The sequence below is a fragment of the Scomber japonicus genome, chromosome 4, assembly GCF_027409825.1.
Source record: "Scomber japonicus isolate fScoJap1 chromosome 4, fScoJap1.pri, whole genome shotgun sequence".
Taxonomy (NCBI): Eukaryota; Metazoa; Chordata; class Actinopteri; order Scombriformes; family Scombridae; genus Scomber; species Scomber japonicus.
This window is the reverse complement of record NC_070581.1, coordinates 20,800,269-20,827,379: the sequence shown is the minus strand read 5'-3', so window position 1 is coordinate 20,827,379 and position 27,111 is coordinate 20,800,269. Positions and strand designations below refer to the sequence as shown.

At 40.2% G+C, this 27,111-nt stretch overlaps 1 protein-coding gene across 1 annotated transcript in view; it reads right to left on the bottom strand.

Annotated features, from left to right (window-relative positions):
- The window catches only part of b4galt5 (UDP-Gal:betaGlcNAc beta 1,4- galactosyltransferase, polypeptide 5), a 29,110-nt gene extending 3,318 nt beyond the window's left edge, over nt 1-25,792 (bottom strand). Inside the window, exons 1-8 of the mRNA XM_053317066.1 lie at nt 25,315-25,792; nt 4,217-4,336; nt 3,651-3,764; nt 3,083-3,210; nt 1,442-1,558; nt 1,034-1,221; nt 818-940; nt 157-258 (exon numbers count right to left, since the gene is read on the bottom strand). Coding sequence (XP_053173041.1) covers nt 157-258; nt 818-940; nt 1,034-1,221; nt 1,442-1,558; nt 3,083-3,210; nt 3,651-3,764; nt 4,217-4,336; nt 25,315-25,420 — 998 coding nt within the window. The 5' untranslated portion in view covers nt 25,421-25,792. The remainder of the gene's footprint in view (nt 1-156; nt 259-817; nt 941-1,033; nt 1,222-1,441; nt 1,559-3,082; nt 3,211-3,650; nt 3,765-4,216; nt 4,337-25,314) is intronic.
- Nucleotides 25,793-27,111: the final 1,319 nt, after the last annotated feature.

Sequence of the window (27,111 nt, the reverse complement as noted above, 5' to 3'; positions counted from 1 at the left end):
AAAGTCACTGCTCTGGCTTTTCATGTGACTGGCTTACATCACATGAGCCTAAGCCTGATTCCAATTATCAGCTTCCACTTTTAACCAAAGTGTGTGAGTGTGTGTGTGTGTGTGTGTGTGTGTGTGTGAATGAGCTGTGCATACACAGACACTGACCTTCCCAGGAACTGAACTTCTCCACGATGATGATGTGGAATTGACATGTAGCGTCCCTGCTCTCCCTTTGGTCTACTTACTGAAAAATTGGCGAACTGCACCCTGGACAAACATATTAAATGCTAATTAACTCATGATACACATATTTAGTCAGTGCAAGTATTGTAGTGTTGACTTTGACTGTTATATATTCCTACAAAGCATAATAATTATTACCCTACACAAACATATTAAATGCTAATTAACCCAACATGTACACAGTAAGGAAGAACAAGCCTTGCAGTGTTGACTTTGGTTGGTCTATATTCCCAGAAAGGAAAATAATGACTCTGATGGGCATTACTATCAGATTACATACTGCTGTACATATAGACATATAGAAATACAAGAGGAAAAAAGGTTTTGTTGTAATTGCAGAACCCTTAGTGTGTACAGCTGCCTGTGTGCTGTGGAGGTGGGGGGAGGAACAACTATGCCATGTCACAAGGGGGGGGGGGACAAAAAGTAATACAAAAGCCTGTTATATGCCAATTGGCCTAACCCATCTCTTGAGCACATCTAATGTCAACGACACTGACAGCCTCATGCTACAGCTCTGTCAGATAGTTCAATGTCTGTTTGTGCGTGTGTGTGTGTGCACGTGTGTGTGTGTTCTCCTCACCTGTTCCAGAGGTCATCGTCCTCTCCCCCCCAGCCCCAGAATGCATTAGGAAATCCATTAATCTTTTTGAACTGCTTCACCGTCAGGCCACTGACACCGCCGAAGAACTCATTATACGGAAGCCTTGGAGGGACAATTACACATATTAAATTCATATTAAGTAAGGAATACATTTACTGTACTGTATATCCCCATGGAGACAGAAACAGGACTCACATGTAGGAGTACTTGTCGAGCTTGACTGCAAAGTGTCGGGGCATGCCTGAGCAGCCATAGTAGTTCCTGTCGTTCTCCATGAGGTGGTCCACATCGTGGAAGACCAGACAGTCCCAGTCCAGGTCCTTCATAGCCTCTTTGTAGCCCACGTTAAACAACATGGCTCGGTTAAATGGCTCTGTGCCCCCCTGGACAGGAGGATTGAAAGGGATGGAAGCAGAGGGAGAAAAGAAAAGAGACTTCAATGTTAGAACAATGTTTCAGTGTTTCAGTGTTTCAATGTTTTTTCAGTTGTTATTCAAAAGCTTGTCATATTCAGCTGTTTTAACCAACATTATTACAGCCTGAGAAGAAGATTCACTTCCTGCAAATGTTGTATGGGTGAATTGTGAATGCACGTTTGCATACCTGCTCTATGATATAAAAGGCAAATTGGAGTTTTTGTTTCTGCAGCACTGGCACCAGGTGTCTCAGGAGGATGGGTAGATGTTCAAGTCGGTTCCTGAACGGGACTAGGATTGCCACCTAGGGACACAAAATGACATGAAATTACATACAAACATATGGAGATGCATATACAATACTAGTGAACCATTTGAACACACTGTCTTATTCAAGGGAATGGGAAGATGTGTCTAAACTCTTGACTGATACTGTGTATATACTGTAACTGAACAGGGACACAGAGTCACAGAGCAGTGAGATTTGGGTGACTGTGTAAACAAATACAAATACAAATAGTTTTATTTGTGTATGTTTTTGAGAGTCATGACCTCTCAGCACTAGGTAAAAAGGAAACAGTGAGTGATGACAGCACCGACACACATTAATTACCATCACTTGTGACAAAAGAATGGCAGGTTCTTAAACTTCTAATTCCACAATGATGATATCTGACATGCATCAATCATAGAAGCATTGAGACAAAAAACGTCTATGAAAGATGTGTCGTTTATTTTTTCCCTTGTAGAGAGGCAGCTATTCAAGTCCCTATTTTTGAGTTTCTTTTGAAGCACAATAAAAAAGCAAACTGTCACAGGGAGCAACAAAAAGCACGGGAAATGCAAAACAAAAAGTGGCAAGAGACTACTGCGGTAGATGAGAGAAAGACTGCCGGCTAATGAGAGAGAGAAATAAAGACTTGGTTGTCAAGAACATACATAGTCCCTCAAGGCAAATAAACACGAGAGACAGACAGACAGACAGACAGATGGCAGCCAAGATCGCTCTGTTGGACAAAAAAAGAATGATAAAAAAAGAGCACATACTAAAGGAGTGTGGTTCAGCAATGAAACAGTATTGCAAAGCACACTGAAAGAGTGGAATTCATATTTTGCCTATTTCTTTTACTTTGTACTTTTGCCATATAAGTGTATATGCATATTGTTTTGCATGTGAGTGTCAGACAGAGCAACAGCACCACCCTGATTTGCAGAATGAGAGACAGAATAAGCAGGCGAGTGGTGCAGAAATGTGTATATGATATATTGTGTACATGTGGACAATGTGTCAGACATGCCAGTTACTGTATGTGCACTTCATCATTGGACTGTGAACTTCCAGTACTGAACACTCCCCATCATTACGTTTCAAGTCTAACACTAAAGGGACATCTCGCTCAAAAGCACTTCTCACCATATGTGCTCAGGTTTAGAGACATTAGCTCTAGCTTACTATTTTGTGAAGCTTAAAGCAATAAAAAGACATTTCATTTTTTTCAACAGCAATATACTTTCCAAAGAGAATGATATGTCTACTCATAATAATTCAGACTTATGTTTTGTATTAGTACTACAAGTAAGACAGCTGTTGGATGTACCTCGGAAGAAATATCTTGTATTTAAACTGTTCACAACAGACATTTGGAGAAATACATTCTTGTGATTTTGCTTTAGTGTCATTTACTGTACAGTATATATCTTTAAATTGTGACAAATCATGCTGAAACTATTAGAATGGATTGGCAGGATCATTTGTTATATTTCTCCTCTCACTCGTCAGCACTTTTTTTAGTGAACAGCCCTTTTAATATCACATCCCCACACTTACCTTCCAGCGAGGTAAACAGTCTTTGGGCTTCCAGAAGCCTCCTGAGGCCATGGTAGGCTCTCTCTCCAGCAGGGATCTCGACACCTCCTCCAAAGATACCTCACTCATATTCACGTGCAACCTGCCCTCTGTGTGCCAAGGAAGACAAAGAAGAGATTATATGAGGCATAAAGAAACATGACAGTGAATCAGATGAAACCGTTAAGAGAAGAATGAGGAAAAAGGTCAGAAGGAAAGAGACAACGAAAATATCAATGACAATTAAAAGAGGTTAGGTAAAGTTAATCTACACTTGTAACTGCAATCTGGGGCATAACTTGCTAGGTTTACCTATTCTGTAAAACTTGAATTACACACAAGCTCTCAACTGTTTTACCACTCGTTATAAATATAACATATGAGGAAAATCTAATGAATCACTTGAGGCAATATGTTGCAATGCTGGGAGAACCTGAAAGACAACTGTTTTAAGGTCAACTAAGGAAGTGACACAATTCTCACATATCAGAGAATCAGCACACATGATCAAATTAAAGCTTTTAAACCAAAACGTTAACTATGTACTTACTCATGGAGGGCAGTCTCTCAGGGCAAACTTGTGAGGGGAGGTAGGTGAAGCCCTCAGGGAGGTATGTAGTGGGTGGGACATCGCTCTCGCTCAAATTGAAGTCATAGGCATAATCTGGAGTCACACACACACACACACACACACACACACACACACACACACACACACATCAACTGCATTAGCATAATCCAGTCTTTATCTTCATGAAGTCTAGCTTTGTGCTGTATTGTTTTGTATCGATGCTTTTCATTTTTTCACCTAAAGTCTTGAGTCATGAGTCACAAACACTAAATCTAAGACAGATTTATCTACAATAAACTGCACTTGTGCACCAGGGTTCACAATAAATGTATTTGTCCACCAGCCACTAAATAGACTACCATTGTTGTTTTTTTTACTGTTGAGTGAAGCAAATCTATCAGACACTTTTATATTTTACCAGTATTTGGCTGATGGTTTCTGCTACTTTTGAGCCCTCTGTGCAGATGTAATATCATAACAGACAACATGTGAGCTATGCATTCTTGATACACCTTGGTATGTATCAATGCGTGTGTTTTTTTTACCTGTGCCATTGATGTTGTAAGCCCCCCTCACCACCTGCTCCAGAACCTGAGCCCCAATGTTCTTCACGTTCTCTCTGATCTGGATCCCTCTGGCTTGGACCATAAACACATACTCATTCACTAAAGGAGAGAGGGGAAAAAAGAAAGAAAGAAAGTTAAGCCATTTTATTCCTGCTCCCATTGTAAAAGCCTTTCAAACCAGCAGATTGAAAAGAGGCATTAAAACAGGGGTGAGGGGGGAGGGGGGTGGCAACATCTTAACACAATACAGCAACTTAACAATTATTCCTCAGGCAGGCATAATAACTCACAATAGAGAATACATTCAAACTCTCATATTTTACCCTCACAAAAACAAACCCGATTAGGTGTCTCTGCTTTTCACCATTTTTTAAACTTGTGACAAAACATTTCCACCTTCCATTTCTCCTCTTCAGTAGGAAACCATTTAGAACAACCCACATGTTAGAGAAAGATAAACTTAGAGCGCTGGCAGGTTAATGCTTGTTCTAGTGTAAGCACACTATTCCACCTGATCTAGCCCAAACTGATTATCTGCCTTGGTGACTTAATGACGGGGGGATTTCCCAACAACACATCCAGAGGTTTTCATTCCAAAGATGCCAACAATTGGAATGTTAATCTGTGATGATGGGGGAGGAGAAGGCAGAGAGATACAACTCATCTAGGTAGGAGAAAGAGACAGAGATGATGAATTTTAAGCGATGTATTGGTCCCTGCCTTCTATGCATGATAATTACAATTTTATGCCTTATTACACTGTACAAATTTCTGTCATCAACCATGCTGTAGGTTATTGATTGTGGTTTTCAATGTGTTTATTTGTCACAGGAAAAAATATGCCTCCATTTCCGTGAACCCGAGTAACAACAACACCTCGCACAGGAGGTGACATGATAGACATCACAAACAGTGATCACGAACCATTGACCTTCAATCAAAAATGTGACCCGACTACAATTTCTTAAATGTCTCCTCATTAATGTTCAGTGGATTTGCATGAGAGCTTCACCAGAGGAGCGTTTTTTTTCTCCAGTATGTCTAAAATAATACCACATTAGAATTCAACTGCAATTAAGTGGAACAAAGTGAGGGGATGTGGTCTTACTGCAAATATAAACTCTAGATCTAGTCTGGTTCAAACCACACTTTGTGGGTGTGTATGTAGAGCAAGTGACCATGTGGCCCTGACTTACCAGAACAGTGACTCACAATATAGATATGGGATCAGGAAAGGGATGTGTCCGCACTCTGGAATTACTCACAGGATATCCAACTACTATGGAATGAATATTATGCAATGTTTTAACACTGGAAAAAAAAGGTCGACTTATGGTCTTAAAATATAATTTGATCAAAAAAAGGTTTGTAAGATTGAAGTTTAACTTTTTAATGTTTAGCCAGACTGAAAAAAAAGTGTCATATCTCTGTGAGCATGATCGTCTATGAGTGTTTCTTCTTCAGAACTGTGGCTCCCTTTTTACAGTCTTTCTCAAACACATTTCAAATTTGTCACTGTTCTCCCCGTGTTTCGAAAGGGCAGATCTTTATTTTGAAACTTTTGCGGATGTACGTATGCGTGTGTATTTCAGACTGTTGTTTCAGAACTAAGTTTACAACACTCACTTCTCAGAGATCTGCCCACAAAGTTTCGAGCTTGCCAGCCACATGATTTCTGGCAGCCAGAAAAAAAAAGCTGGGATCCTGAAGGCAGCGGCATTTGCTCTTAACCCATTGTTTGCTCTCTGCTCAAGTACAGTCCAATCACACGTTGTATTTAGCAAGTTAGGTGGGATTGACGTACTACCAATGACAGGATATGCAAACAGGCATGCATGGATCTGTATGCTGTCTTTCTATACCCAAGCAGTGACACAAGCGTTTCCAGCTAACTCGCAAGTTCGCAACTCTGTGGGCTCTGAGAAATGAGTGTTGTAACCTCAGCTCTGAAGCAGCAGTTTGCAATAAATGTGCAAATGTACATCTGCATAAGTTTCTAAATAAAGAAGTAACCTTTCAAAACTCAATTTTCAACTTTTCAAATCTTTTTCCTGATCACAATTTACAAGGTTTCAAAACTGGAAAACGAACTAATACACTGGGAGAACAATGACAAATTTTAATAATAATGTCTGAATCTTTTTCAGCCTATCAACATTTGTTGCAAGCCTTCAAAACTTAATTTTAATTTGGCAAAACTTTGCTTAAACACGGAGTTTCAACCTTTTTTTTCAATTTCGATATATGACATGATATTCAACCTATAATCTATTGCCCCTGTCACTGTATTTGGAGCAGCATGCCAGCACAATTCCCAACTGACAGATCTCTGCCTCTGTGAACCCATATCCAACTGCACAATTTTCTAGCCATTAATCCAATCTACATTTCTCTTATATCAATCCCAGTATGATCCACATCCTTCTGCGAATGCACGTACATGTGTTTGCACGGGCGTGACACTGCTGAGCTAGATATCCACGGGATGTGATTTGTCTTTAGCAACTCTATTACAGTTTCCATCACATTCATCTTGTTTTATACAAACTGCCTGGCTTGCAGGACTAGAGACGAGTGGCTATGCAGTAACTGAAATCAATGTTCTCATTTTACGTCTCTGTAACACGCAAATATTACACTGCAGCTAGAGAAAATCTGCAAAGGATAATAATAATAAAAAGGATTGTAAGAACATAGAATAGATCATATTTGCCCTCACTGTAACACATGCAGAAGTGGATCAACACACAGGCACCATATGACAGAAAAATGCCAAGAGGCTTCTGGAGTGTGAGCCAGTCCTGCAGGCACCAACACATTTGACATGTTTGCATCTTCTTCCCATGCCTGCGAAACGTATGGAAATATATTTGCTATGGGGACAAATACAGGCTAGATATGTACTCTACATGTACACACTGTACTTTTTCAATGCCTGCAGAAGAAAACAAATTGGATACTCAGTCTGGTCTTTGTTGTAAAATATCAGCTGAAACATTTTTGGATCCCCTTTAAAAAAGCCAGTCTCTGTGTTCTCTCAAGGGTCATGTTTCCTGGAAATACTAGCAAAGGTTTTCAAGCACAGAGATGGATACTGTCAACACTTGATCCACTGTACACACAGCAGTGGGCTGGGCATACAGTAATGCAGTAATGGGCAGCACCAAGGTATTCAAGGCTACAAACTGTGATAAATGCAATTAGACACAAGAGACCCGGAGTTGAGAGAAAGCGAATGTGGCAGGCTACAACACAAGGCCATTAGTGCTGGACATATAAGCAAAAGGGATGCACATGTGCACATGCTCACACGCGCTCTCTCTCTCTCTCTCACACACACACACACACACACACACACACACACACACACAGCTTTCTGATATGTCATTTGCGAGGGACACACATACACAACTACATTATACACATGTTAACTAGAAGGACCCCTCAAACTCCACCCCCATTTCTCCTCATCACATCAGAAACCACCCACTGTAACCCACCAAGCATGACGGAAGACCTTGAACGACCTTGTCCTCTATAGCTCTCTCACAGAACACACTGTCCGCATGCCAAGCCTGGCCCACCTCTTCCTCTCTTCCTCTTCGTCTCTTTCTGTCTCTACGTCTCCACATCTCTCCCTCTTTCCACTTATCTGTCCTTCCCTCTATCTCCGTTCTTCATCTCACTCTGCTGCTGTCTCTGTATAATGTAGTTTATATCACTTTCCCTCAAGTCTGTTTCTTCCTATCGTTAAAGTAAATCATCTGAATGATGGATAGCCGGCTTATGGTGACGATTCCAAGGCCTGGCAGAGGCACGTCATTTTGTAATGTAAATAAGGTTAATTAAGAAAAGAAACAGCCAACAAACAAGAACAAAAAGAAAACACGTACACACAACACCCCACCCAGCCACACCCCCCACACACACCTCCCACACACACCCCCCACGCACACACTTTGCCTCTGAAAGGCAATTAACTCCACATTGATAGCTCAGCAGTGGGAGGCGATCGGTCCCGTTCTGCTAGCTTCCTGATAAGAGCTGAAAGGCAGTTTTGCCCCCCCAACACACACCCCCCCAAACACACACAGCTTTCAAGGATTAAAGCTGCCACTCTAAGAAAGGGCCATTTTTACTACCCCCTGTGTATCAGTGACACCCACAGACCAGCATGTGCATGAAGACACATAGACAAGTGGAGCACCAGGGGTACGAATACATCAGTCCTCGTGCTGAATGTGTATTATGTCAGTGTATAAACTGAATTAATGACACTATCAGTAATGTAACACTCTAAATTGGCCACGTGTGATTTAGAGGCCCATTTCAATACCTTATTGGAAAGTAAACAGTTAATTACTCAAAGCATTAGCACTAAATCCCTCACAATTAACTGGAACAACCGCTGTAATTTGAGTGTATTGATCTAAGGAGGATGTTTAGGATTGGCAGGAGATGGAAATTATGGATTGCTGATTGTACGTAGGTTGACTTTTTTTTAAACAAATACAATATGTGTGTTTGTTTTGAACCATTATTGATCTCATCTAAAGGGGCAAACATGTTATTACCTCCTCTAACCCTGTGTAAATGATGCAGAGAAACCTTGAGACACACACACACACACACACACACACACACACACACACACACACACACAAGAAAAACAAGAAAACTCCATGTTCAGAATTGTTTTACCCTGTATTTTCTGAGGCAGAGTTGGTAGCTGTGAAAGTTACTTTGTCACTCCAGTACGACATACCTAAACTCACGTCCTGTTACTTTGCCACTCAAAACCACTCTTTGCACTACACATACCCAACTATGTTTGCAAAAGCCACCTGCGGTACATCTCACCATGCTCTTGTGTGACTAAACTAAACTAACTTAAAAAGTAACCCAACACATAGTGGGTTATTATAGAGCATTCGCGAGATGAACAGTGAACCCTAAAAACTTATGTTAACAAAAAGTACAGCTGCCATTCTGTATGATTATTAGCAGATTCCTCTGAAAAGAACAATAAGGCTGTACTATAACAGGACGCCTGCACAGGTCTGAGAATTATAAATATTTGAATTGCTGATAACATGTCATTTCCACCATGTTTTTTTTTCTCCCCCTTCCGTTTACAATTTGTAACATTGGCAGATTATTCTGCTTACATATTTCCAGTTTACAGGCAGAGATAGAACTACATCAAAGTACTTCATTTATCTAATCTTACCCCCTCATGGAAAAAAGATCACTACTCTCTCAGGACAAATTTCTCCCTTCCTTTTTAATTTATCGGTGGCCACTCTCACTCACTGTCTCTTATCTGTGTCTTTATCTTTCCCTCTCCCTCTCCCTCTTCTTCATATCTTGCTAGTTCCTACCCCACCTCCCCCATCCATTCCTGTGGTCATGGGGTAACTTAAGAGAGTGTTCTTGGGAGACAGACAAAGGCATAAAGTTGTTGCATCGCCTTTGGTCCACACATGTACACACATCAGCACAAGATAAAAAGGTGCTGCAACTTAATATATCAGTTCAGCTATAAAACAAAGCTCCTACACTATCACATTAATCAATATAATATCAATTTAATTAATTTCATGTCATTTCAGAGCTGTTGTCCTTAGAGAAAAAAGTACACCAGAGTCGTCACAACTCTGATACTACCTTATGAATGTTCACCGTTCTCTGAATTGCATACTTCTACTTTTAGTACATAGTGCAGTTGCCCTTACAAAGTTTGTACTGTTGCATGAAGTATGCATACAATTGGGGCACACTACTTCATCTGTCACTGCAGCTTCCAGCGTTGCACTATCAATGTACTGTCAGTCTGTGCTCTCACGGCAGCTCAGTCAATGTGATCATCCACTGCACAGAGCATTATGGGTCAGAATAGTGTGAAATGCATGCTGGCTTGCATACTGCAAAATGTGACTGGATGTAGTAGGGCATCCTGATACTTTTAGTATACTACATTTGAGATACTATGCATCAGAACATACTAAATCTATTTCTGGCATACTAAATAGTATGGTAGTATGGCTATGCACCCTTTATGATTGAAATGGATTAGAAATAATCAAGGTTCTTGACAGCTTCCTCCTCTCTATGACCTGTTTACCACTGTAAACAATGAATTATTTTAATTGTGGATGAAGCTATCAATTATTATTTTGAAATGTATCACTCAGCCTAAAACTGACAAAAAGCACAACAGTGCCAATCACAAGTTGGAATAACCCCAAGTAATATCTTAAACATACACATTTTGTAATGTAGGTTGCAGTTAATGTTTAAATAGATTAGATAAGATACATTTGAATATAACACAATTAGTATTTATTATTCTTTCTCGTGTTTTATTTTTTTACTATAACACAAACCTCAAACCTTGGCAGTGCTGCTGTTTTAAGGAAATGTCTTAAGGAAACAGATCTCTGACCTGCATCATATACATCTACATATAATTTACATCCATTTGGTAGTTCACTCAAACCGTCCAACCATTCATCACATGTCTGTCATTTGCATGGTACATACAGTATATAGCTGGCAGTTTTTATACTGGATAGAAAGTCTCTCATTCTTGTAATTTGATATTGTCACTTAGTTAATGAGAAGGTCACACACACATGGACCGAATTGTGATTCCTGTCAGAAAACAGCTCAGCTGCCGAGTCCTAGCTTTCAGTTGACCACAGAAAGACCAGGGAAGTGTTTAAAAGGAAGGGAGGATGGGTATATTAGTAGTGATGTACTAACACTGGCCAGGAGGAAGTTTGGGGCAAAACAGCTATGACAAGACCATTCAAGCAAAAAATAAAAATGTCATTCTGCATGTCACTTTGCTCTTTGAATCTGTTTTCAGATGAACTTAGAGAAATATTGCAGAACGAACACAAGCAGCTGATAATAAGGACAATATTAGTCCAGTGCTAGTTCTGGTCACATGACATGCAGTCATAAGTGGATCATGAGGCTCCCTCCAAACCCACAGCTGCACTGCACACACAGGAGTACACATACACACACGCACACATACACACACACAGGCACTTTTACACCACACCCAAAGTGCCTGAAAATAACTGTGTGCACTACAATGACCGGAAAACCATCATGATTGCATTAAGCAGAGCCCACATCATGTGTACAGGAATTCAAAAGCCTAACAGAAGCATTTCACCGTCGGACTTGAGGACGCAAAAAGACTGATTCTCAGAGCAAATGTCTCTTTGACAGACTGAGTACTCTTCATTTACTGCAACAGATATGACGCACTTATCACAGTCTGGCATCCTGCCCACTTCCTGAGAGCATCCAAACCACTTGCACTCCCATTCCCCTCTTCTACGCTTCCCACTTCCTCTTGGCCAGTCAATTTCATTCATTTATTCAATTGTCATCTGACAAATCTTGCTTTTCTTTGTCTTCTCCCCTTTCTGTACTGAAGCTGAATGCCTGCATGTGAAATATAACAAGGAACACATATATATACACACCATACTATTTTCTGTGCTTCAATTATGTTATCTGAAACTGAAAATCACCCATATGACATCAGTAAAAATTTCATTCTTACATTTTGTAACAGCTGTTTTCTATCATTTCCTTTGTGAAAGCTACAACGCTAAAAGTAAAAGTTAAAGACAACCCATGTGTCAACACAGAAACAGAGTTACACATTACCACGTTACACATCTTTGAGAAATGAAGGTACTTACCGAACCTTTACGTCTTGTGTTACAAACTACAAGCTACGCATGTCCATAAACCAACCTGATCTAAACACACACACACACACACACACACACACACACACACACACACACACACACACTTTCACATGTACAACCACACACCATATTGCCATGACACATTTGGCTCACTTCTTTTTAGTATTTCACCACATGGTGTGCATGTGTACAATAAGAGGACTTGGTTAATAGTTATGGTAAACTACGTCACTATAAAATTTAAGATTTTGATTAAATTAGTATACAGTACAGAATTTTCAATGTGCTGCCAAAAGTAAAAAAAAACAAACAAAAAAACCCTTCAGATATATTGAGACTTTATCATTAAAAAGGCCTTAAAAGGAACAAAAATAAGCAATATTTAAACATGAGTAAATTAAAAGTAATAGTGTGACACAACCAACCACAAATATTAGTATTAAACTCTTCTTAATAAGTCCCTTTTTAATCTAGAGTCTAAAAGTACTATAAAAAATGTACTTGGGGAAACAAGTGCTAGCATGAATACTAACCCCCTACATATATAGCCTAAAAAGGAAGTGAAAGTATATGCCATTTTAAAATCAGCTTTACTATATTAAAAGGCAGATTCAGAGACAAATGAAAGTAACAATCACTTGTGAGCACAGAAAGTGGCTGAATCATGGGGGAATCCCAGTTTTCAAAAAATGAACTCCTTCCTTCAGGCGGTAATGCATTAACAGTTAAATAATCACCATGGCTCAGCAGCACTATATCTAACTCTACGCTAATAGCTGTGTGTGCAGCAGCTGCCATAAAAAAAAAAATGCAGGAGGTTTTCACATCTCTTTATTGTATACAGTATATTATTACTGTCAAGAGATTACCTTGTTTTGACACCTTCCAGCTTTAAGGTTGTTTTGAACTGGCCTTGTTAATCAATGACACCAATCGATTAATTAACCTCCTGACAGTGATAAAAAAGCACCGCCATTTTAGCTGACACACGCAGTTTTGTACCTGAGGCTGTAAACAATGATGAACTTTTCCCAGTGACGCTTTTCCATACCAAAGATAGAAGAACGGGAGTGGAGCTGATAACCACCATCAGAAGATATGTTAATATATGATATTCTGGGCTGCATAATCACAAACTAATTGTAATGTGAAAGGTACTGTAGTAGATAAAAAGCCATCCCCAGTAACATATCACACTCAGACACAGTATAACATGTGCCAGCAGGGACAGCAGGAGGTCTAGTTTGAGTTCATTTTTGGTCTTGCACAAGTCACCCTGCCCCTCCATCTGCTCTGCTGTCCCAAGTGTGCATGTGTGTGTGTGTGTGTGTGTGAGAGTGTATGTGTGATCCTCCCCTGAGTCACTGTGTCTGCCGAGTCACTGCATGGCAGAGAGACACACAGGGGCCAGACGCACCAAGAAGATTTACATAAACGTCACAGTGGTGCCAGGACCCCTTGTTTTTGCTCTGCTGCGGGCAAATACAGAAAAATCAGATCTGAAAGATGGAGACAGACAGATTGCGTATATTTGAATGTGTGTGTGTGTGTGTGAGTTTGTGTGTGTGCGATAGAGAAAGTAGCTTTCTTTTCCTAGAACAAAAGCACTTCCTCTTATCTTTTGCCGTTACCGCTGCCCGCATCAGAAGCTGAAAAACAGCCTGTATGCAGGTGGAAATTCAAGGGCTATTTCACAAAATGATGACTCATTCACGCCAACGGCAAATACCGGTTTATCCTGAGTCCTTGTTTTGGTCTGTATGGGGTGTTTGAGCTAAGATGTGAAGAGAGGGTAATATAGAGGGTACAGAGAGAGGGTTATATGGATGTGCATAGTCGTGGGCAATATAAAATGAGGAAGAAACATATATTTACAAGAGTGGGAAATGACAGCACTTAGTTCCTTTATTTTGCACCAAGTAAAAAAAAAACAAAAAAAAACCCAATGAATCCATATGGCCTTCGTTTGTAAATGCATCTGATGAACTGTTTAAGGTGCTAAATTGACAGACAAAAGAATGTCATTCAATGATTTGAAGAATTTTACTTCAGACTAGTATTTTCAAAATTGTAAATGTCTGCAAAAGTTCTCCAGGACTACGCATCATGTGTCTCCAGCTAAACTGCTGGAGAGAGAATATAATCACTGTGGGTCATAGCTTTTAAGTTTCTTTTTGCATAATCCACAGCTGATTGAGGAAAATAAATTAAATTAAAATCTTATGCATTCAAACTTTACAGAACAGATGGACAAGGGTGCATAGAGGGACACTGATGAGAAGGATCTTTGTTTTGGAGCATGTCAGGTGGTGTTTCAGTGGCTCTTGGCTGCTGTAGTGAGTGTGCCTCAGGATGGTGATAACCTTCCCTAACCTGTCCTGTCTCTTTGCTTCACCTACTGTACTTACCCGTTTGATTGCACACTACAACTCATGGAGTGTGCAGAGAGGGATGAAAACTGCAGGTTTCATCACCCTTAAACTCTGATCAACTTCTGCTAAATGCAACTACACTGGAGGTTATTATATCAACTCAAGATTCATTTTGGTATCTTCTATCAATGTGTCCTAACTCCTTCCTGTCTCACCACAAAGTCTCTGTCTTTCTCTTGCCCAAGACTTAATCTGCCAACCTAGCCCTGTCTCAATCTTTCACAATCTCTGATTTCAAAGTATAAATTACTCAGTGATATACAAAAATAATGATTAACCCCCCCTTACTCTCTTAATCACAAACCTTGTGAGACAGTTACAATGTTGGCACGACCGGACCGGTGACTAGAGATTAATTCCTGCAGTACCCCTGCCGCTCTCCTATGCCAGACCATTTCCGCTTGCTTTTATATTTGGCGGCTGTCCAGAACATTCTTGTGTTATTGCAGTGGCTCAAACCACTGCTACAGTACGTGGGGTGCACAAAAGGACATACTCAGACAGGTACACGGGCACACAAACACACAACTACCTAATGACACGCACACACCATACTGCCCCTGCCTATTTTCTCCTGCTCGCTCTGTTTTCCTATTCCCTGCCAGCAGAAAGATGAGGTCTCTTCACAGCTGGAGGTTACTCCTGTTGACTGAACAAATGGGCCAGAGAAGGCAGCTAGTACACCACGCTGCCACAGTAGCTACATACAGTTGAGCAAGATGCATAAAAACCACACGTGCCTTTCCCAATGGATTTCCACATCTAATTCTCTGCTCACACCTATAAGATTGCTACACCTTAAGACTTCTTGTATTGCACTAATTACGAATATTGTTGACAGGACTGTGGTTTGAGGACACACCTGAAATCACAGAGACACTAGCTAATCTAGGTAATCATACTAATGCTCTTCTTCAGACTGTCTGAAGAAGAGCACTGAGCTCAAAACATCACTTGTGGTATCCTATTACATTACATCCTATTACCTGCATTGGGAGCTGCAGTGTGGAGGCTTTTTTCTTGCTTTTACACATTTGTTATTTGGTCCAGCTCCTGCCTTCTCACTCTGGATGTGCGTCTACCACAAACCTTTTTGATATAATAATACCAATACAAAAATAAGCACTATATGCCACAGTACTGCACTCTATTAAACTGCATGTATTACATCTTTGTGTGCATTAATTGGACAACATTTAGAAATTGAGCTGGCTTGGTAGCAGCAGTCGGTGTAGTTAATATTTCATGAGAACGACCAGATTTGTTCCTTTAGTGCACTGAGGGTTATGTAAACAACTCAAAGTGGTATTAAATTGATTAATTCATTTTAAATTGAAGCTAATACCAATTAATTTCTGCAAACATGAATCCAGGTCATGACAACAATTATCTTAATACTCCATAAAAAAAAACATGTTGTACAGGGGAGGCTGAAATAAAATGTTCTGCATATACAAGGATAGAGGAAAAGCAAGTTATTGATGCACAGTGTGAGATTTAAATATGGACGTGAATCTAGCAGCTAGCAAAATGCAATCATCATTATAAGAGCATAGTCTAAGCAGGAAGGTTTTTGTCTCACCTCTTTTCCTTGGAGATTTGTCTATTGCAAGACATTCATAATAAGGCTTTTTCCCCAACATCCAATCACCACTAGTCTATTGTTATTTATAGAACTCGGACAGTTGACAACCTGCAGTAGTAAATGGTGGCTCATCATGTCACTATCTAGCCTTTAATATTAGTGGTCACACTAAATAAAAGTAAAAGCAGGTCAGTGTATTTGTGTATTACCCTATGCTTTGCCAATCAACTAAGCTGCCCTTGTATGAATGTATTAGATGAGTCCTCTAATGAAGCTGTTTGGATTGTTTACATTTGCTGCCATGGCCAACCACAAGTGTTGATTTGGTTACCTGGGAATAAGGTAGGCATGTGTACCTAAAGGCAGCATTAGGCCACAACAACAGTGCATCAAATTATAGCCTCTTCGGTAAATTCAAAGAGACCCTTATACTGGTGTAGTATGGGTGATGCAGCACAGGTATTAGCTAAAGACATAAGGTTCCTAGCTAAACTTTTGCTGGGGCACAATGCAACCTCATCCAACAATGTGCTACGTTGGCCGATGGCATATGTACAAGCTCACATACCAGGTATGCAGACACAGTAGCGTGTGCTGTGCAGCATTGTGCTAATTCTACTGTTTAACTTCCATGCCTCCAGACAGAGAAGCTGCTGGAACAACTTCAGAGAGTTGAAAATTCCTGTCGCAAAGAAGATATAAACTACTGTGCAGTGTCTAAGTATCTGGTACGTCTCCAATCTGGACTTAATGGTTTGTATTACTGTACATCATCACACCCCTAGCCCTTAAATGCAGTACTATTTTTGATCTGAATGCAGACTAAACTATTTCTTTCTAATATATCTCTGTAATGAGGCAAGGAACAACATTAACTTTCACTGTGAATAAAAAGGATTCTTCCACACAACCAACATTGTAGCTCGACAGTGAGAAAGGCTCCTATTCCTTGCCATTGGGTTGAAGTGCACTATCTAACCTTAGGTAGCCACAGACTTACATTTAATTGCACTTGACAGCAGTGATTTGGTTCTTTGGAAAAAATTGTCCCAGGATTCACAAGGAGTGCCATAGTGGTATTTGCCTGTGCATATCCAAAAGTAAAGTTCAGATGGCTCTTATTAAACACTTACTGTGGGTAAAATAGGTGGAGTCATCATAATTATAAGCTAAACATACCCTGTTATCAACATTGTTACAAAACGTGTCTGGATCCTATCTCTCACTCCTCTACACTGGCTCATCATAAGATACAGTTTGACTGCCCTGAAACACATGACTAAAGTAACCATGGTAACAGTCTCAATAACAAAAGGAGGGCTGGACCAGGTCTACAAAGACAGGGATTCTCCTTGGGATGATTAGGTTACATAAATGATTACAGCCTCAACACAAGATCTTCAGTCTGCCTCTCTGCAGTGACTCACAACTGTCTGTACCAGCACAAACATTGGTACACCTCCACTCCCTCTCACCTCTATTGCACTCAGCCTCACCATCTGTCTGTGGTCAGATATCCACACTATAGGGTGTGGACATGGGTCATCTTACAGACAACAGTGTGAGACATAAGACTATGGTTGCTATGTGTGTAGGGATCACCCCTGAATGGTTGGTATATCTTTCTATAGGTAGGCCAACAGACAAACTTCAATTACAATTCCTGTATCTATAACAGAGATGGGAACTTCAGTTGAGGGAACTTGAGCAAAATGTAAAAGCACAATATTACGATTAAGGAAGCTGTCGGTAACAGTGTTGCTTAATAGTGAAGCCATTACAACATACATAGATATGTGGATTCAAAAAGAAGGAAAAAAAATCTCTTCTCATCAGTCAGGTCAACAAACATGAACTTTTTTTTCTTGTCATATACAATAATGGATATTTTTTCCATTGTATATCAATAATAATCAATGAAACTAAGAAGTAAAGTGGGTTTACTTTTCCACTCCTCCATGCCTGAGAAATATCACTTCATGGGTCAAAAGCCAAAAGGGTTAAAAACGCGTGGAGTACCAGACCTGGATTATTAACATTAGACCATTGTAGCAGAGTTGAAGAGACCTGTAATGACCAATCCAAAGAAGAAGATCTTAAAGTACTGGATGTACTTAGCTTACTGTGTACACAAAGTCTACAATGTTCTACATGTGGCTATGTCATAAAAGAGGTGGGCCAACCCAGTGAATCAATAGTATTGAGTATTGTGTGTATCAATTAGACAAAGCTAGGTGTAAAATAGACCCTACCTCTTCAGTATATTTGCTTGTTTCTACCTACATTAATATTATAATATAGCAGCAGGTCTGAATCATGTCTCAATGGAGCTGGGCATTGTATAATATGACCGTCTTATTCACAAATACACAATGAAATGTCTTATGAAATGCAAAAATTGTGGAAAAAGTGAATAAGCTAGGTGTACTGAAAACAGCAGTCTCTTTTTTAATATTAATGCTCTATTATAGTATTTTATTTTTCTGTACTTTGTTTTTATTATTAGCGTGGGGGAGTGGGCAGGTGGGGGGTTAATTGTATGTTTTAATGTTTCTCAAATAACATGTTTTTCTGTTTTATGTAAAGCAGGTTGAGTTGCCATTGTGTATGACATGTGCTATATAAATAAAACTGCCTTGCCTTTTTTCCTTCTGCTATCACAGGGGAAGGAATGTTTTAGATTTTACTGTGTCACCATCAAAACAGTTATGTAATCCATGTCCTTTTCAGGGTGATGCACAGTTCTTGCGTATCCCAGTACACCATATTTGGAATGAAGGTGTGTGTGTGTGTGTGTGTGTGTGTGTGTGTGTGTGTGTGTGTGTGTGTGTGTGTGTGTGTGTGTGTGTGTGTGTGTGTGTGATGGTGGATAGTGGGTAGGGTATCACACGGTCAACAAAAGGCTTTAAGAGGATTGCCTTCAACTGACACACAGGGTGCAATGAACTCTATTGATGTTTAACTAAATTCCGTTGTTAATAGAGTATTTAGAGTCACATGTCCTTGGTCTGTGCTCACACATTTACAATACAGGGCCATAACAGACTAGCACAGCAGAAAGATTTATACAAGTGTGAAAGGTCAAAGCAGAAGGAGAAATAACAATTTTTGACGTGTTTATTTCAATTATTGGACAAGTGCTTCTCTGACCTGTCAGTGGTAAAGAGCATCTACCATTATATAAAGTTATTTATACTGGCTGTAATTCATTTTACTGAAGGGTCCAGTTTACAGTGTACAGATGTCCCATACAAAGAGACAGACTGTGGCAATGTCCCAAATGATTGTAATGACTGTATCCATGGGGATTTGTTGTCACCCAAATCATCATGGGAACAAGGATGGCATGTTTCTGTGGTTTCTGTGGCAATAATAAAAAAGAGTCAGTCCTGGATTGGAACATGCCCTCAGGGAACCATGGCAACAGCAGTGAAAATGTCAAACACTAGACCTTAAGTGCGCCAGTCGGAGGAATTTCAGTGATTGAACTCCTGTGCATCAAGCTTTCAATGTTGTCCTTTAAATCTATTTTTATACACGTTTTTTATGCATTATTACTAATTACAAAAACTAATTTTGAAATGGCTGTATGACTTTACAGAAGTTGAATAGAGAAGATGAATAATTTATCACTACGTAGCATGCTTGTTTATTCACAATGAAATCTATCTGAGGCAGCTTGGCACCAGGTTAATATTTCACTCTGGCCATCCCTAGCCTCTGGAAATTAGACTGAGAAGGCTGACTGAATTGAGCTAAATGGATGGATCAATTAAGCAGCAGAAGATGGGTGGAGGGTGGGGGGCATACACTATTGTGAGCCTTGAGGAATAGAGATGGATGGTTTTAAGAGTGGCATGAAAGCTCTACTACAGGAGCGCAAGCACAAACAGCATGCCCACCACATATTGCAATACTAACAGCCACCAACAGTTTCCACATCGTCACTTACATGTTCATTAGTACACACAAACACTCACCACTGCTGTGCACAAAAACAGATACCACTGCATCCAAACCAAGTAGATTGAGTCTGGTCGTGTCTGAGCACCATGGTTACCACAAGCAGTATCATAAATGTTGGTGTCTATGAACTTGTGAAGAACAACAACTTAACTAGGCCCAGAAGAGACACTTAAAATGCAGCCACTCGTGATTTGGGGTTTATGTCCTACCATTATCCTATCAGTTGTTCATCCGTTTATTAGACGGTTCAGGTTTAACTAATCCATCTGGCATGTTGCACAAAAGTTCAATGTGCAATAAGTTAAATACTTTGTCTTCCTCCTCAATAAAGATAAGGATCACTAAACCAGCCATGATTACAGGTTAGCATCAACACAATGTTGTCACTAACACACTATAATCTATGACACAGCTACGGCTAAAGCGATACATGTAGACTCATTTCCTTCTAAAACAAAGCACCAAACTACATAGCATAATCTGTCTTATCTTTACTAGCTCCTTCCTTCTTCAATACCTCTCCACCTAAACTACTAAACTAGGATTCAAATTCTCCAAGAGTAAAGCATTGTTAACATTGAAAAGTCACTTTGCAGGAAATGGCTGTACAAACAAACACACATAGTGGTGGAAATATATTCCTATATGTGTACACTTACACACTGATTGTTGGGTGTGACCAAAGGAAATGCTCTGGGAAAACAGCTTTCTATGAAACACACTGGGGAGAGACCGGAGTGCCTGGCAGTGGTGAGAAAAAAATAAGTACAGCGCCATTTGGGCTGAGAGTATAGAGTGACAGCACAGAAGTTAGATGTGATCTCTGCCATGAGAGAGATGACACAGATCAAAAATGTGAATCATCTGCCACGCCTCTACAAATTAATTCCTTGAGATAATCAAGATCTTAGAAAGAGAGCATTCAACATATTACATTTGACCTGAACAGGTTTAGGACAGAGAGCCAACTGAAAAAAAACCCATGAGCTGTTAGAAAGCAGAACAGGTTCAAGCAGAAGTAAACTGTCTTCAATGATGCACTGTGTATATTTATTGTGTCACCCGTGCAGTCTAAAATAGTTTCAGCTGATAGTGTAAGATAAGCTCCTTTTTTCTGTCAAATAAAAATAGGGACAATAAAGTGGGGTGTTTAATAGTCACTACTTGGGTGAGCCATTTTATGCATTATTGAGGTAAATATTTTGTATTTTGTGATATTCCTTTAACATATACAATAGGAACTGTCGCCACTTATTATTTTACTGGCAGAATTTGCACTGGTCTTATCATTGTATAAAGTGGCAGGCATATTCCCCAAAGCCTGAAAATAACAGCCAGGCAAAATAGCACTAGCAACTATTATACTTAGTATTATTAATAACATACTATTATATAATACTTAGTATAATAGTTGTTGATAAAGCTGACCAACTTGAAGACACGATACCAGCCAAGCTACAATTATGTCCTGGTTGTAAGAGCAGTAGGTGTGTATGCAATGACTTTGACTATCATTTGCCAATGAGACATGCACTTACTGGCACTCCCCATCCACCTTAGCTCTGGCAAAATGATGGCAGGTAGATGAGTCATGTGTATGTGTAAATAAAATGAAGAAAGTTATAGGGGTAATGTTTAGTAGTTACTGTAAAATGTATTGCTATTCAAGTTGCCTCACATTTAAAGAGTTTGACAATAAGTGCATAATACCCTAAGCTAATTCAAAACATTGCTGAAACACTGTATACTTTGCCAACTTTACGCATGCATTGCGTCATACTATGTTGCAACCTGAAAGACACTTGGAAGAGTCTGAACTGTCAGCAGGCCACACCTCGAAATAAACCGAGTACATGCTTAGATATATTACAGATAGGTGTATACAAGACACACAGACACTCAGATGGGAGGATGAGCCTCTCGAGAGACAAAAGAAAGCACCTGGTTGCTTGTCGTCCTTGCTCTCCCTGGATGTGGAGGTGTGTGTGTGTGTGTGCATCTGTGTTCAAACCTATAAATAGAGCCTGTGTCTTCCCTTGCTCTCGCTCCAGTGGGATCCTCTCATGTTTTAATTAAATAAACTACAGCAATCAGGCCCAGCTGTGCTTTGCATCCCCAGCCTGCATCAGTCAGCATCCATGCTCAGGGGCAACACAGAGGCTAGGGTGTCGATGTATATGAGAACATGGAGACAGAGAGATGGAGAGAGACAGAAGCAGACAGGGAGGAAGGGAGAGAGAGCGAGAGAGAGAAATGGACTAAGCCATGAAATTGGGGCATTCTGCACTGAAACCACCTGGGTATCATAGGAAGCCCTGCTCAGGTGTTCTGTATGGGTTCCCCGATGTGCAAACCAGCAGAAGGAAAGGAGCTCAGCTCATCTCTTTCATCCTTCCCTCTCCACTTCCCCCTCCTCTTGCCCTTTTCAATTTTTCTATTTTTTCTCTTTACTGTGAATTATTCTGCTAATTCTTTGCAGTGTCCCATTCTATATGATAATTTTTCCGCAAATCTGCTCTCCTCTAAAAGCTGTATGCTATGACATAATAATGGAAATAGGAAAAAGAAGAGATTTATTAATTCTTATACACTCTTGCTGGGTTTATTTATGGAGAATGAAGCCACATCATAGTGAAATGCTGAGAAGGACTCCGGGCATTTCTCAACTCAACTCTGACTTCTGCCTCGACCTGCTCTTAGCAAGGTTAGGCATATTTTCATACATGAGGTAGTTTAAGGTATTTACGAGTGATATTATTGACATTGGCTCTGGCTACAAGTAGCGGGAAATGTCACAGCGAGGCCACAGCTTGTCAGGTAAACACCAACAAAACTCAACAAAAGGAACCACACCAATACAGTAATCAATACTTTTAAACGTCCACAACCGAACACAGCGTCTTCTATGTCTGATGCTTGACTCTCCCCTCAGACTGTGAAATTATTTGTAATACTTGTAAACTATTTCCTTTGTTGAATAGGTCCAAGATATAGGATTCAAGCATGGCAAAGACGTTAAAGATGATGTATTCTGTTGGGGGTAGTTCAATCAAATGCTAATGCTGTGCTGTGGTTTCAAACTTTTTGTTAACCGGCCTCATTTGCTGCTGTTTGTCTCTCTCTGACAAGCTGTCTGCTCACTGGGGCATCTCTGACCACAGGATCTGAAACCTCAGCTAATGTCCATGCATCAATATCACTACTAGTGAGTAGCTCATACCACCTTATGTCAAAAACTTTGAAAAAGGTCCAATGTGTAAGATTTAGTAGCATCTAGAGGTGAGATTGCAAATTGAAACCAACGAAGCACCCCCCACCCTCCCCAGCCAGCCCAAGCATGTGGGAGAACCTACACTGGCCGCAACACTTGCAAAAAAAAGCAGAAGTCCCCCTCTCAGTGCTACTATATAATATGTGCTGCAACATTACATGCTCTGTGGAGGAGGACCTGCTCTCTACGTAGAGTAATGAAAGTAATGAAAACACAAAAATGCTTATTTTCATGCGATTATACACTAATTAAAACACACTGATGAATATTATACTCAATTTCTGCCAAGTCTGTTCTGTCATTAAGTTCTACACAGTGGACCTTTAAGCTACATACTCCAACCCCCCCCCCCCCCCCCCCCCCCAATTTATCTGTTAGATCACACCCAGGGACCTTAAGTGTAAAAAACTAAACTGTAGCTTTTAGTAACAGCAGCAGTAAGCAGCCTTGCCTCCTGGTTACCATCTATAATTAATGGACTGGTGCTGCTGGTCCTTGTTCTGTATCTCAACTAACCCCCCAGTAAATCACGTGGCCTTAAACAGTCCTACAATCAACACCCAGTAGCATGGACATGGCCAAGTGTAGTTACCAGACACCATCAATACTTTAAATGGAAAAATAGTGAACAAGTGAATGAAGGATTACTTTTTGATCCTTGTTGTTTAACATTTAGAGGAATCATTGCTCTGTTATTGGGACATGCACAAGCTATTCCTGTCAGTAATGTGTCCTCCATATAAGAATTGATTCAATTATTGATCAAGTTGTCCACCACAGCCGGTAAAAAGCGTGAATGGATCAATAAGCCATCTTTGAGGAGTAAGAGGAACAAACTTTACTCTTTGATGTTTTGAAAAAGGCCACACGAGAACTTTCACTCATATAGAGTCATTCCCCACTCCAACAATAACAGGTTCTCAATTTTGGCAGACACACCTTTACCTAACGATTGTTCTGCAAGCACAACAGGACAGCCAGCTAACGGTGGTTTGTACAGTAAAGTAGCCTAGTGGCAAACTTTAAACTGCACATTGTGTTTCCTGAAATATTTCCTTATTAACTTTGCCCTGCTTTCCTCCAACATAAAAGAATAGGCTTGTTTTCATATTCATCAGTGCTCTTAAATACACTCAGTGGAAAATTATAACAGATCTGATTAGCACATAGTCAAGGACAGAGTCAGGTGAAAGTCCCAACTTTACAATCCAATGACTGTGATGTATATAGATAAACTCTGCCCGTTCAGCTACAATAAAGTGACTGATATTTGGTCATCACATGGGTAATAATGACCAAAATAGCAAACATGATTGTCCCTACATATCAAGGCTGATAAGAGAGTGGACCATGGCCTGAGCAAGAAGGCCTCCAAGGATGTACCAGACAGCAGATAATCAGGAGGACTCAGGTGATACACATGGTCTCACACACATTCAAAGAGAGGGATAAAGAGTGGCAGAAAAGGAGAAGGGAGGGGATGATGAGGAACATTAATGAATTAATAATACAAAGGATTCAGGATATGCACCATTACACAATTGCATGTGACTTCCAGACAGCATATGATGTAAAGAGTGATTGAGTATGAGTGATCTATATTCAAATTGACTGCACAGATGTCATTTTAGGCCAATGACTCATGACATGACCTCAGCCAGGGTGATAGTGATCAAATGTACATTTACTTTGACTATTCTGTGATTACCAACAATGATCCCCAAATCCGATCCACAATAACTTATTTTTCGATTGTGGCCCCACCAGTCATTAGTAGCATTAGAAAACACAACAGTTACACCTAAACATCAGCAGGATTATGGTAGCCATAATGCTAATCAGTATCACTATTATTATCATGGTCAGGTACATGGATATTATAGGATTGAGTTCCAGCATCCAGCTGAGTCTCATCATCGATTGGAAACAGATGAAGGATCAGCAGAGGCGCATGGCCGGTTCGCTTGTCTACACTCCCCAATGGCAAGCCGAGTCACACATGACCTAACCAGCCCATAAAAACAGGCAACATACAAACGTTTTAAGCATATATTCAAAATAATACCATGACTGATTTGACTTACCGATTCCGGGGGCGGAGTAGATGAAATACAATGCGGAGGTGGACAGTGAGAAAAGGAATAAAAGTCCAAGGAATGACCTTCTCCGGAACCGCAAATGTGTCGGCATTATACAGGCAGCGAAAGCACACACACAGGCACGTTAGCGTATTTACACTGACAATAGACTAGTTCCGATGTGTCCAGATGCCAGAGCCAGTAGTTCGCGGACAGTCTGGGTTCAATGAGCCGAGGAGAGTAGTAGGTCTGCGGCAGCGGCGAGGAATCAAGCGACTAGTAGGAAGTCAGTCTATTTCCGCGGCAGGTCGAGCACAAGAGAGTAGCTCCAATTTTCAAACAAGACATTCAAAATCCAGTCCTGAGAGGATGGTTCCGATTTAGTTCAGAGTCTGTCCGACGTCGAAACGGCTGTGACAATGGTAGCGACGATCAACCTGGCCTGTTATTTTCAGTGGGAGACCATCATTTGGCTCACACCCTACGTCGTCGCCTGCATTCCTACCAGCCCTATGAATGAAGCTTTCCGCTCGCAGCAAACGAGCAATACCTCAAGTGGGCGTGAACGACCCAAAAAACAAGCGGGCTGAGGCTTGGCAGCGTTAATCAACGTTTCCTGGCGACTGACGGTAATACTGAGCAACTACTGTGATAACCCTCACCGTGTCGTCATAACGTTATACCTTATGGCAAGGCTTCATAAAATAGCTTAACGGGATTACAGGGACTACTATATGAGTAATATAGGTATTTAAATGCTTGGATAATATGAATATAATCCAAGCACATACAAACCTAGCCTATATGTATACACACACACACACACACACACACACACACACACACACACACAGACACACACATACACACACACACACACACACACACACACACACCCACACCCACACACCCACACACATATGTATGTATGTATGTAAAGCCTATGTTTATTTGTGTATAGGCTATAGATAGATAGACAGATAGATAGATAGATAGATAGATAGATAGATAGATAGATAGATTGTGTAAATATGCTCTACCCTTTCAATTATTAGAAAGGGTAGATGTTGTAACTACAGCATTCAAAATGATCACAAAGAGTCAACAACTCTGAAACCAATAGCATTTTTTAGGATTGCACTATATTATAGGATTCAGGGCATCCATGTGTATCTGATATTGTGTATGACATGTAGGAAATGGTTATGGTGGGCTTTAATTTAGCTATGTCCTACTGATATGAAATCTGTAATGGACAAAGGTGTAAGATGAGTAGGCCTAGGTACTACAGGGTACCTACTCATCCCACACATATCACAGACGTGGTTTAAGTTTCAGAAATATTTCATAATAGCTCACCTCAAATTGTGAGACACTCCAAAAGCCCATATAACCCATATTAGATTATCATCACCAGGGCGTTTCCTGCAAACACATGTTTAATTTATTTACATTTTTAAGTGATCAATCATTTTAAGTATATGATTTTCAAATAGGCTATACATGCCTCCTTTTGCGTTATAACTCTAAAGGTTGCACGTGTTCTTAGTCATTTTGACACAGTAAAATAGCCTCATTTACAGCTACTGCAGCCTATATGTAGATGGGCGGCTGACGCTACATTACAGTGGCTCATGGGAATTTGAGTACACAAGCACACCCATCGACCCTTTTATTTATAACGTTGAACGTGTAATCTTATTCTTTGATACAAAACCAGATACAGGTGGTTCTACTACGGCTTCCTCAAACCGAGCTTTGCTTTACTCTCCATCCATTTAACATTAAGACTACAACTCCCAG